Raw genomic sequence first — 13,153 nt, forward strand, 5'->3', positions numbered from 1 at the left:
CTGCCGAAAAGACCTACAGCGCCCGTTCCCTCGGTCCTTCGAAAAGTGATCCCTCCGCGGCCAACCTCCCCAGGGAAACCGGCGATTCGCAGTTCGGATAGCGACCTTCGCCCGCAGGTTCCTGCTCTGCCTTCAGACCTTGGCTTCAGTGGCACCTGCTCAGCGAGGCCTTGTCTCACCAAGCCATCCGAATTAGCTACCCACTCGCTCGCCATCACATCACCCCGATTGAATGCGCAGCGGGGCACTGACTTTACACTCGTGTGTCTTCTGTGTTTATTTATGGTCTGTTTCTGGAATGTCCGCTCCTGGGACTGGGACCATGTTTTCTGGCGCAGTGCGAGTGTCTCGGCGTCCAGGATCGGGCGGGTCGCAGTAGGGCTACACAGTTGTTGAGTGACTGAACACGGTTCCCGGCCGGTGAGAGCGCCGCAGCCAGGTCCCCTTCAGACAGGGGCGGGGCTTTCCCGGCCCCGCCCAGGCCCGGCCCCAGCGCGCACCCGCTCCCACCTCGCCTCTCCGCCGAGCCGCTGGGGGTTGGACTGTGCTTTTCCCTCTTGCTTCCCTCGCTCTTTCTGCAGCCGCCACGAAAACCCGGAACGGCGGAGCCACCGAGCGGCGGAGCGGCGCCGCCCCTCGCGGCACCTCCCTGGCAGCCCTTGGAGGCCGCGCTGGGCATGCTCAGTCTGCTGGGCCGCCTCAGCTTTCGGAGTAGGAAGCTCGGCCGCTCGGGCTGTGAGGAGCCGCGGAGGGGGGAAAATGGAGCCCTTCACCAATGGTGAGTGGGCGGCCGAGGCGCTGGGACCCAGGCTCTCCGGAGCCCCGAGGGTCGTGGGTAGTAGTGATAGTCGGGGTCGGGCTGCTGCCGTCTCCCCCCACACCGCGGGCTTCCCACGAGGGTTGAGGGAGGCAGGCAGAGGGGATCTGGGGGAGGCAGGGAGGTTCGGGGGGCGGGCGGCGGCCAGCGCAGGACCCGGGGCTGGCGTGAAGGTCAGCGCCGCCGCCACTCGCCCGGGATGCGGCCGGTGGGCGAACCGCAAAGTTTGGGCTGCTGTGCGCAGAGGAGTGGGCAGTGGGAAAGTTGGCAGCTCAGGTTTGCCCCCGGAGGGGGCGGTGTCGGCCCGACTGTCCTGCAGGAGCTTTAAGCTGTGGCAGCCGCCGAGCCCAACTTTTGTGGGGCACCAGGAGCTGTCCCCCTGCCCTTCAGTAAGCTGCCGGCGTGACTTTTCCTAATAGGGCGGGGTGGGGGTGGGAGTCTTGGCAGGTTAATGTTGTGGAAGGAAGGAAAACTTCAGGAAAGGCTTGCTCACCTCGCTCGGGGCCGCAGAGGTGCCTTCCCGCAGTGCCACCCTGCTGACCCTGCCGAGGCACTCCGCCGGGCCACCACGCTTCCCCCCACTGGCTGCAGATCACATCAGTTTTTCAGTCAAAGACTTGTTAATGTCAAGGGTCCGTCACGGTGATACCACTGTGTGACAGGAAGCGAGAGTCAACGTAGGGAGCCTGCACCCAGCAAACAGCCACAGACAGCCCTTCACTGAACGGGGAGCATAAATCCCACCCTAGTTAGAACGATGGCTTTTGTGCGACCCAGAAGTGCCAGAGCCACAATATAGGGGTGAGATGAGCTGTCTTACCATTTTGCGGTGTTGAGTGTGTGGATTCCCTTTTAAGATAGAAAGTAGGAAAACTGCCAGTAAGGGAGACTACTCACTAAAATTAGAGGATTCACTCTCTGGTTGACATGTTTTTCTGAGTGTGGTTGGTTACTTCAAGTAGAGTATCCCATTAATAGGGGCCACAGTCTATCCCTGTTTAGGTATGTTAGTTACCCAAATCCCAGCCAGACTTTGTTGTATGCTGTGCTTCATTCATGGGGCTGCGAACTCCTGATTATATTCTCACTTCTCCTAATACAGAATGCTTTATTCTACTGCCATCTTTCTGTCTGTACTGTTTAATTAGGCTTACTGATAACAACTTTAATTCTGAATTTTCTTTCTCATTCAGGTTCTGTTTGTAATTACTAAAACTTAAAGAATAGTCTGGTGAAGTTACTGGAAGAATTAAGGAAGGTTTGAGCTAAAAGGAACTAGAGAGACCATCTAGTACTTTAGTATAAAATATGTTTAATACAAGTCGTTAAGTCCTTGTAAGTGACTATTCCAATGCTTATTCTTTGTTCTTGGTAGAATGCTTGGAGTTACCATGTTTTTAAATGTGAAGTTTCGTCTAAATTAAAAAAAAAATCTCCGTGACAAGGCTGACTCACCCATTTGGTCAAGATTAGTGCTAGCTGATTTGCTGAACTTTTGCCTACAGAATTAAAAGTATCTTCTCAAGTTTTAAAATTGGCGTCTTTTCTCTCATAGAATATGCTTCTAGATGTGGGTATTTGCAAACTGTCACATTTGGGAGGACAATGGAAAAATCCCACAGAAGAGAACAGAAAAAGAAGCAATGCTTCAACTTTCATGTAGGAAATTGGATTTCTGATCCTTTCCTATCTTTCAGAGTTAATGCTGGAGACAGCTTGGCAGTGCATAATTTTGGTTAATGTAGCAGTCACTTCTTGGAGCCTTATTTAGCATCCTTTTACAAGGAAAACAGAAATGACAATATCTACAGTCAACAAGAAATTAAATGTTAGCAATTTGAAGTGCTTTTCAGGTTTAAGATGGACAGGGTATTTATTTGAAAAGTTTTGAAGGATTGCTGTAGAATTTTCTAGTGTTTTCAAATGACATGGTACAGTAGACAGTTATATACTTCATCTTTTTGAGTACAAAAAGTAATGCATGTATAATGCTCCCATTGGTCTGGGTGTGATGATGCAGAGTATTTCATTATCCATAGAATTGATGATTGCAAGGTTTATCGAGCCTGGTATTGGATTTTGTTACACATTCATCCTATTTTAATGGAATCTTTCCCACTTACACTTTCTCATGTATCCCTATATATGTAGAGAGGTGTGTGAGCTTAACAAAAAACAGTTTCAGTAATTTAGGACCACATATCTTTTAGTTAAAAATCTTGTCACTGGTTTCACCTACTGATCTATGCATTTGTAAAGGAAGTGAATTTAGTTTATATCTTGTCACTCTAGCCTTCAATACTCATCTATTCCAGTATGGTTTTTTTGTAGTTTCTCTGTTTTCTGTCCAAAGGTGCCACTGTTACGACCTATTTTTGTTGGGCCCTGCTCTCTCTACCTGTTGATAATTTGTTCATTTGATAAATACGCCATGTTAACCTGTTCAGGTAACATACTTCTGCAAACCATTTAAAATGCATATCCCTGGAAAGGGCTTATAAGGATGGATCTTAGTGCTAGGAATTCCCATTTAGCTCAGGATCTATTTTTGGCTTTGTCCTTGGGAGGGATTGCTATTATGCTGAAGTCTGGACATCCGGTCTGGGTTTGGATCTTTTGTGGCTTTTTTATGATGAGAGATGTGCTGGACCAGTGCTTAAGATTGTTTTGGCAATAATGATTATGTCTTGTTAGGCAGGTGGAGGTAAAACTGTTAGGTCATAGTGATTTGTATATTACAAAAAAAAAAATCGAAGGCAACTATCTACTTTTTTTGATAGGGATATTAGATTAAATAATTCTTTGATGTTTATCCAGATTTTTGTCCTCATTTGCATGCAGGGTTGGTATATTTTGGAAAAACTTAAATTCATCTTAAGAAATGCAAATGCTAAGGTTCACCTCAATCTGATTGAGGAGGTCTGATTATATATGAAATATATAGTAGAAAGTATGTATACTTTCTTTCTTTTTCTTTTTTTCTTTTTTTTTCTTTTGAGACACAGTCTCACTCTGTTGCCCAGGCTGGAGTGCAGTGGCACAATCTCAGCTCATTTTAACCTCTGCCTCCTGGGTTCAAGCGATCCTCCTGCCTCAGCCTCCTGAATAGCTGGGATTACAGGCGCCCGCCACCATGTCCAGCTAATTTTTGTATTTCTGGTAGAAATGGGGTTTCACCATGTTGGCCAGGCTGGTCTTGAACTCCTGACCTCAAGTGATCAGCTCACCTTAGCCTCCCAAAGTACTGGGATTACAGGCATGAGCCACCGTGCCCAGCCGAAAGTATATATACTTTCTAGTTTGTGATATATTCTAAAGTACATCTAAAGGTTGGTATTTTGGTATTTTGAGGTCCCAGAATGAAAACATAATTTAGTTTGTTTTTTTTTTCATATGAATGTAGGTCCTATGAATCACTTTTGTTACCACAGTGTGGCGCATAACCAAACAAGGAGGATTTAACAGACTTAAAAAATTATTTTTGTTTTCATTTTCAGATTGGTATCCAATTGAAAGTATTTTTCAACTTCAGAAATGGGAAGTCTGGGCAACAAATGAGATATTTGTGGGTTGTAACACAGTGTAAAATTGTGATTCCATCTTTTAATTTTACGCATAACAATTGTTCTATAGATATGCGTGTCTTTTTAAAAAAACTTTTTAGCATCACTTCTCAAAAATGTGAGCATACCACATTTTGTTTTTATTTTTCTTTTGCTCTATGAAAAATTTCCACATTGAAAGAAAACCCTTAAGAAATAGGAGCTCCTGGTTTCTCTGTGTGATGGAATATAAGTTAAATCCTGTTTTTATCTTTCTGTCTTAAGTTTTTTATTTTATTTGGGGGAAGTAAGACTATTAGGAATCAAGTGTTAGCTTCTCTGACGATCTATGGTTAAAGCTATAGCTAGAAACAGCCCAGTTTGTTTTTGAAACTGAGTGTCGTTCTGTCACCAGGCTGGAATGTAGTGGCACAATCTCGGCTCACTGCAACCTCCGCCTCCCAGTTTCAAGCAGTTCTCATGCCTCAGCATCCCGAGTAGCTGGGACTACAGGCATCCGCCACCATGCCCAGCTAATTTTTGTGTTTTTAGTAGAGATGGGGTTTCACCATGTTGGCCAGGATGGTCTTGATCTCTTGACCTCATGATCTGCCCACCTCGGCCTCCCAAAGTGCTGGGATTACAGGCGTGAGCCACCACGCCGAGCTGAAACAGCCCAGTTTTTAACTGGGAACCAGTGGTAGAAAAGTTCTTTGCTATTATTTACCAGTTTCCAAAAAGTGTCTTGATACATGCATAAAAACAGCATATTTTAGAAACTCTTATAACCAGTGATTATCATTTATCTATAGGTTATCCTTGATAACTCAACCTGAAAGATATATAACCAGAGAGATTGGTTATAAGGAAATTATATAGAAAATAAGTAAGGGATAATTTTCTGCTCAGTAATTCAGTCATACAGCCATCTTTTGAATGCCCACTTACAAGTAGATTTTCTGCTAGGCACAGTTACATTTAAAAAAAAACCCACAACCTTGTCATCAGATGATGCTTACCTAAATAAGAGAAATAGAAGAACCTAGTTTTGTTGTCATGCTAATATGAAAATATGCAAACAAAGAAGAAATAAAAAAGCAATAAAGTTTTGTCTAAGACAGTATTCTAATTATGAAATAAATGTACAGAAATCTGTTCATAACTGTTTCCATAAGTTTGCATGTCTACTAATTTAGTGTAATACTCCTATTAGGAAACAGCAGTGTTAATCCTCTCTATGAAAACATTAGGAAATTGAGATTTGGAAGAGTTCAGCCAAGATTACCCCAGATGTTAGGATGGACCTAGATGAGGCCTGTGGTTCTTGGCAGTTGAGGTGAGGTCAGTGCAACTATGTTTTGTCAATTAGTCACCTCATGTCTTGAAAACTGTAGGGCAGTAGTTCCCAAACTTTTCGGGACCAGGGACCAGTTTCATGGAAGACAGTTTTTCCATGGACCAGGGTCCAGGAGATGTATACTTTCTAGTTTGTGATATATTCTAAAGGGGAGAAGGTTTTGCGATGACTATTGTGCACTTTATTTCTATTATTATTGCATTGTAATAGACAGTGAAGTAATTATACAACTCACCATAATGTAGAATCAGTGGGAGCCCTGAGCTTGTTTTCCTGCAACTACACAGTCCCATCTGGGGGTGGTGGGAGACAGTGACAGATCATCAGGCATTAGATTCTCATAAGGAGCACACAACCTAGATCCCTCACATGCACAGTTCACAACAGGGTTCGTGCTCCTATGAGAATCTAATGCCGCTACTGATCTGACAGGAGGTGGAGCTCAGGTGGTAATGCTAATGATGGGGAGTGACTGTAAATAGAGATGAAACTTCACTCCTGCTCACTCCTGCTGTGGCCTGGTTCCTAACAGGCCGCAGACTGGTACTGGTTTGTGGCCTTGGGGTTGGGCCCCCCTACTGTAGGCCTTTCCATAATATAATTGGAGCAACCAGAAAGACACAGTCTTCTCTTTCTTTCTTTCTTTTCTTTCTCTCTTTCTCTCTTTCTTTCTTTCTTTCTTCCTTTCTTAGTTTGAATCCCTAGATAAATTTCAGCAACTTTTCTGAAAGTTTGCAAGAAACCAGGATTGAGAATGGAGGGACATTTTGGAGCCCTTGTGGTGGTACAGTTTTTTTTATATCTAGATCTTGACCTAGATCTACATCTGGCCATTGTAGAGAGGGTTGCTCATTGCCTTGGTGTTTCTGGACAGTAAATGGAACATCAAAAGTTCTCTGTGTCCATGGAAGTGTGGACAGGATTCCCTTGTAACCTCATCCATTGTTGTAATCCATCTGTGATTGTCCTAGCAGCACCTGAAGGACTTTGCATTTTACGAAGATGTTTAGGGAAAATTGGAAGAGGAGAATCAATGATGAAGATGAAAGAAATGTGGAGATTGGGGGTAAAGGAAGAAGCTGATAGGCAGAGATTTTAAAAATGGTCATGCCTTGATCCTTGCAAGTCTTTGGTTCAGAAATGAGCTTCAATTGGAGATCTGGACACTGTTTTTTGAGGTTGAAGACAGAGTCTAGGTTCGAAGGGGACAGGTAGGTGGGTCTGGTTGGATTAATGGAATTGAGGGCTCAGGGGAAGAATGAGTTAAGATTGGCATTTGGGAGCCTTGGCAAGAGATAGAAAACATTTGCCAGAAATTTAAGCATACGCTCTTTTCTCTTTTATAGTCAGAAAATTCAGTCACTTGTAAGTTGGGATTGTTCACTTTCCTGAATGTTTTAGATTTAAAGAAAAAAATATAGCTCTTTGATAAACCACATGGTGTGGAGCTGTGGTAAGCCTGCTCTTGCTCTTGACTCACCACCGCTCGCTCTCACCAAAAAACAGGTTGGTCAGGAGATACAGAAAAATGCCCATGAAGCCAGAGGTGGCAATTCACCAAATTAGAATCACTCTGATTAGAATCACCGAGCCCGGCGTGATGACTCGCACCTGTACTCCCAGCACTTTGGGAGGCTGAGGCAGGCGCATCACCTGAGGTCAGGAGTTTGAGGCCAGCCTGGCCAACATGGTAAAATCCCGTCTCTTTTAAAAATACAAAAATTAGCTGGGTATGTTGGCACGTGCCTGTAATCCTAGCTACTCGGGAGGCTGAGGCACAAGAATCACTTGGACCCAGGAGGCGGAGGTTGCAGTGAGCCGAGATCATGCCACTGCACTCTTGCCTGGTGATAGAGCGAGACTCCATCTCAAACAAACAAACAAAAAAAGAATTACTCTACAAACAAGAAAAGAATCACTCTAACGAGCAGCAACATAAAATCCTTGGACAAGGTGTGTGCTGACTTGATCGGTGGAGCCAAGGAAAAGAATCTCAAAGTTATAGGACCAGTTTGAATGCCTACCAAGACTTTGAGAATCATTACAAGAAAAACTTCTTATGAAGGTTCGGAGACATGATATTATTTCCAGATGAGAATACACGAGTGACTCATTGACTTGCCCAGTCTTTCTGAGATTGTTAAGCAGATTACTTCCATCATTATTGAGCCAGGAGTTGAGGTTGAAGTCACCATTGCAGATGCTTAAGTCAACTATTTTAATAAATGATTAGCAGTTGTTTAAAGAAAAAGAAAGAAAAACTATAGAGAGCTATCTACCTTTTGGGACTACCATGGTAGCAGTCATTTATTCTTTTTTTGGGGAAGGACGGGGACAGGGTCTTGCTTGGCTGACCCTTGGCACGGTCACAGCACTGCAGTCTTGACTTCTCAGGCTCAAGCGACTCTCCTGCCTCAGCCTCCTGAGTAACTGGGACCACAGGTGCACACCACCATGCCTGGCTAATTTTTGTATTTTTTGTAGAGATGGAATTTCGCCATGTTGGCCAGGCTGGTCTCGAACTCCTGGGCTCCAGCGATCCGCCTGTCTTGACCTCCCCAAGTACTGGGACTATAGGTGTGAGCCAGTGCGGCCCTGTGGCCAGTCTACTATTCTTTATAGCCTGGCTTTGCTTCACTCTTCTACTGGTGCTTATGATATAACAATGAACCAATTAATTTTTTAAAAATTCCATCCTTAACATGTAAAGGATGAAACCAGGTCATTTGCCAGATAAAGAAAATTCAAGCTTCCAAGGGAGTTTCAAAAAACAATGGAGGATCAAGTTCAATTACAGGAGATTTTTTGAAATTCTTTTTCTTCTAGTACATATTGCTTAATGAAGGTACTCCTGGGCATTCCACATATTTCAAAAATGTAGTCAGTGAAACAGAACTTGAATCAGTTGTCTGAATTTCTCTAGATTGTGGGGCTCAGAGTCTCCTCCAGCCAATTATCTGGGGTGAAGGAAGTAAAAGAAGGCTTCCTGGTGTTTCTGCTGGGGAAGGCTTCAACTGAGGGAATAGAAGAATGAGGAGTGCAGTAAGAAAAGGGTGCCTCTATGGGTTGGATGTGCTCCTTTCCTCTTGCAGCAAGTGATGACCAGCGCTATGTGGGAGCATTTCCCAGACAACTGCCTCAGGTGTCATTCAGTGCCATAGAGGAAATTTCTGGTAGCGAAGGAGGCTTAAGCCATAGTATTTCTCACAGCTGAAACTTATTTTGTCAAATTTAAAACAGTTGTTAGTATATTCATCAGTGAAACATTATTACATTGTTAATGCAAAGAGTCAAACTGTAAAATCTTTAAAGAGGCTTATTCTGAGACAAATAATGTGTGACCAAGGCCCGAAGCACAGTCTCAAGAAGTCCTGACAATATGTGCCCAACATGGTTGGGTTACAACTTGATTTTATACATTTTAGGGAGACAGAATTTATAGGCAGACAGCAATCAATACATGTAAAGTATACATTGGTTCAGTCTGGAAAGGTAAGATAACTCAAAGTGGGGACTTCTATTCCAGTTCATAGGTGGATTCAAAGATTTTCTGATCGGCAATTGGTCGAAACAATTAAGTTATTATTTAAATACCTGGAATCCATAGAAAGGAGTGTCTGGGTTAAAATAAGGTAAGGGGTTGTGGACACCAAGGTTCTTATTATGAGATGAACCCGCTAGGTAGCAGGATTTAAGAGAATAGATGGTTATTATCTCTTATCAGAACCTAAAAAGTGCCAGACTCTTAATTAAATCTCTTCTGGATCGGAAAAAGACCTGGGGCGGTGCAGTGGCTCACACCGGTAATCCTAGCACTTTGAGAGGCCAAGGCCGGAAGATTGCTTGAGGCCGGGAGTTCAAGACCAGCCTGGGCAACATAGTGAAAGCCCATCTCTACAAAAAAATTAAAAGTTAAAAAAAAAAAAAAATTAGCCAGGTGTGATGGTATGCACCTGTGGTCCCAGCTGCTTGAGAGGCTGAGGTGGAAGGATCACTTGAGCCTGGGGAAAGGGGAAGTGAGCTATGATCATGCCACTGCACTGCAGCCTGGGCAAGAGAGTGAGACCTTATCTCAAAAAAAGAAAGAGATCAGAAAGGTCTTTTTCTATAGAATGTTCCATACAAGAGACAGCTTTGCAGGGCCATTTCAAAATAGGTCTAAGAAATATATTTTGGGGTAAAATACTTTTATTTCTTTCAGAGCCTGCTGTATGTTGTGTGATATTATACTAGAGTCAGTTTAGAATTTGGTATTTTATTGCAACAAAGAGTCTGTTTTATCAGATCTCTGTTTTGATATTAATGCTGGTCAGTTGTGCCAGAATTCCAAAGGGAGGAGAGTATGATGAGGTGTGTCTGACCCCCCCCTTCCCACATAGCCTGAACTAGTTTTTCATGTTTACTTTGGAATGCCCTTGGCCATTCAGAGGGGTCCATTCAGTCAGTTTAGGGGCCTATAATTTTATTTTTGGTTTACAAAATCATTCCAAGATCCTCTTTAGAGGAAAAATATATAGAATTTAGTGGGAATGATTGAGGAGAACTCAATCTTGAGGAGAGCTCAATCAAAAGAAGATGTTTAAAATATCTTTTTAAGTTAGTATTGGTAATGTGATTTGAAGACAGAAAGAATGTAATACATGTGTGGCATCTGCTTGTCCTATAATTGTTGGAAGGGCCTCAATGATTAAATAAGGGAGGCTGCCATGACATTTTAGTCTTGGTGAGAAGAACTAGTGTATCCAGATTTATCAAGATCACCTGCAGGAGTTTGGGCTGGCCCCCTCTTATTAGTGGTTTCTCTGATTTTTAAACTGGAGGCTCAGTGCCTTAGGGTCTAGATTGGGTAGCTACATTATGAAGATAACTCAAACTGAACAATAGAGTATTGGGCATTAGTGGGAATAAGAAATGCATTGCTTTTTAAAGCAACAGCCTCACTTCCATCTGCATCAGTACAGTATACTGAGAGGCTTGGTAACTTTCCAGTTGTAGGAAGTGCACAGAAAAATAATTGAATATAGAAAAGAGGGTCTAGTCTGACTTGGGGATTAGATAATAGAGCATGTTGAATTAGATGGAAATAAGCACATGTTCACTAAAGTGTGGCTAGCTTTGTTCAAGTCCAGTTATTCATTGCAGTTGGGTACATAGTTCTGTTTTAATTAATTACCAATTCAATAAATACACTTGAGATTAAGACGAATTTATGCATAGAATCTTTTCTTGGTACATTATCGAATGACAATGACTATTGGTAGAAAAAATGTAGTTACAATCCCAGCCTTTTGACTAATCCATAACTAATTTTTTTAAGTTGGTTAATGACAAGCAAACTGGCCCTCAGTCAGTTGTAAATTGATGACAAAGTTGTTACTATAAAGACTGAAGACTGTCATATACCTGGTGTTTTATCAATCCAATAAGTCACATGGAAAAATATTACAAAAAATTATCTGCAAAGTAATTTTTTGTTCAGATGCTTCTGAGATCTGGCAAATAAATGTATTCACCAACTGAGAGTATTTTTTTTTAACTCACAAGTTTTCTGTATACATTGAAGAATTCTTATAAATTTCCCTTGCAGATCCCATTTACTGATATGCATTCTCTGTTAAATAACTCACAGATACTCATTATATCTAATGTAATTTTTCATTTTAAATAAGGAATTATAGGTTAAGATGTTCTTTTAAGACTATAGTAAATCCAGTTGATGGAATTTAAAAGTAGAGTTTTTATATTTAGATCTTATAAAGGTATTTGCAGCTATACAGATTTGCTTGAGAGATTAATGAGCATACATATTTAGGCACCACTGACAATGTAAATTACTTTAGATTGCTAAATCTAACAGGGGCCCTAAGCATTGTTAAAGACAGGCACCTATATTGTGAGGAAAGATTTAAGAAATACTTCGGCAGGTAAAGATTTTTTGTTAATTTGACTAGGGGGACAAGTTTGTATAAATATAAATGTAAATAATTTTATGTAGGAAAAGAAAATTGAAAATTGGAGCTAAAATAATTTGATTTTTCCCTCAACAGGGTTATTGGCTGTCTTTTAAGTGACTAAAAGAGCATATCTTTATATGAATTTTAAGCATGGTCATATGATTAATGTAGTTACAATCCCAGCCTTTTGACTAATCCATAACTAATTTTTTTAAGTTGGTTAATGACAAGCAAACTGGCCCTCAGTCAGTTGTAAATTGATAAAGCAACCAAATGCTCTCAGTATTTATTCCCGTGCTATTTGTCTGTTTTTTAGTTCATGGAATATTGTGTTGTATTTGGTATTTTGATGCTTTTGAGATGTCCTTTAGACAGATTTTTTACTACAGGACTTCCTCTGTAGAATCGACAACGTGTTTGTCTCTCTGTGGCACTGACAACGTTTTTGAATGCCTAATTGTTCAGTAGAACTCCATGGTTATTATTAGAACTTTGTACATTATTATAAATATTTTATCTTAGTTGTATATTCCACTGCAGATAGCAACCAGAAAACTAAATACAGAAGTATTACATATAGAGAGAATATAATGTACAAAAAAAATCTTGGGAGATGAGTGATTTGGGTTTAATTCTATTTTATTGAAACCAGAGAATAATGGGATTCAAATCTACTTAATTTTTCTTATTTTCCCATTTTTCTCTTTTTGAATTTTTTCCTTTTTACATTATGTTAGTAATTTCTTCTTCATCTCTTATTTTTATCACCTAGGCAGAAAACAGCAAAGCATAAATCATTTTTCAGGTCACCATGCTTCATTCTTCTTTTATTGGGGAAGGGGTCGTGGGGATCCAGGAAGAGCACAGTGTAAACATTTTAATACAGATTCCTCTTTTTTTTTTTTTTTTTTGAGACGGGGTCTTGCTCTGTCTCCCAGGCTGGAGTGCAGTGGCACGATCTCGGTTCACTGCAACCTCTGCCTCCCAGGTTCCAGTGATTCGCCTGCCTCAGCCTTCCAAGTAGCTTGGATTACAGGTGTACACCACCATGCCTGGCTTATTTTTGTATTTTTAGTGGAGATGGGATTTCACCCTGTTGGCCTGGCTGGTCTCAAACTCCTGACCTCAGGTGATCCTCCCTTCTTGGCCTCCCAAAGTGTTGGGAGGATTACAGGCGTGAGCCACCACGCCCAGCCCAGCTTCTTCTTGCATACTGTTTTAAACTGCTTCAGTTAAAAAGTATTTTTATTTGTTTTGCTTTTGACTTATGCCCATGTATCTTTTTAAAAATCTATTCTATTTTCAAAAAGATGCCCTCCCAAATAAATACATTAAATCCATTAAAATATTCCTTTATTGTATGCTACCTTGTTCTAAGCTTTGTTCTTAAACTTACAAACGTTAATTTAGCATGGTCCCTGATTTTGAGGAGCTTACATTCTTGTGGAATTATTTCTTGAAAAGATTATTGATATGAACATAC

General features: G+C 41.5%; 1 protein-coding gene across 1 annotated transcript in view; it reads left to right on the plus strand.

Moving 5' to 3' along the window:
• The first annotated feature begins 231 nt into the window (after window positions 1–231).
• The window catches only part of LNPEP (leucyl/cystinyl aminopeptidase), a 101,622-nt gene continuing 88,700 nt past the window's right edge, over window positions 232–13,153 (plus strand). Inside the window, exon 1 of the mRNA XM_011944296.1 lies at window positions 232–778. Within this exon, the coding sequence (XP_011799686.1) occupies window positions 760–778 (19 nt within the window). The 5' untranslated portion in view covers window positions 232–759. The remainder of the gene's footprint in view (window positions 779–13,153) is intronic.

The sequence above is a fragment of the Colobus angolensis genome, unplaced genomic scaffold (assembly GCF_000951035.1).
Source record: "Colobus angolensis palliatus isolate OR3802 unplaced genomic scaffold, Cang.pa_1.0 Scaffold23, whole genome shotgun sequence".
Classification (NCBI taxonomy): Eukaryota; Metazoa; Chordata; class Mammalia; order Primates; family Cercopithecidae; genus Colobus; species Colobus angolensis.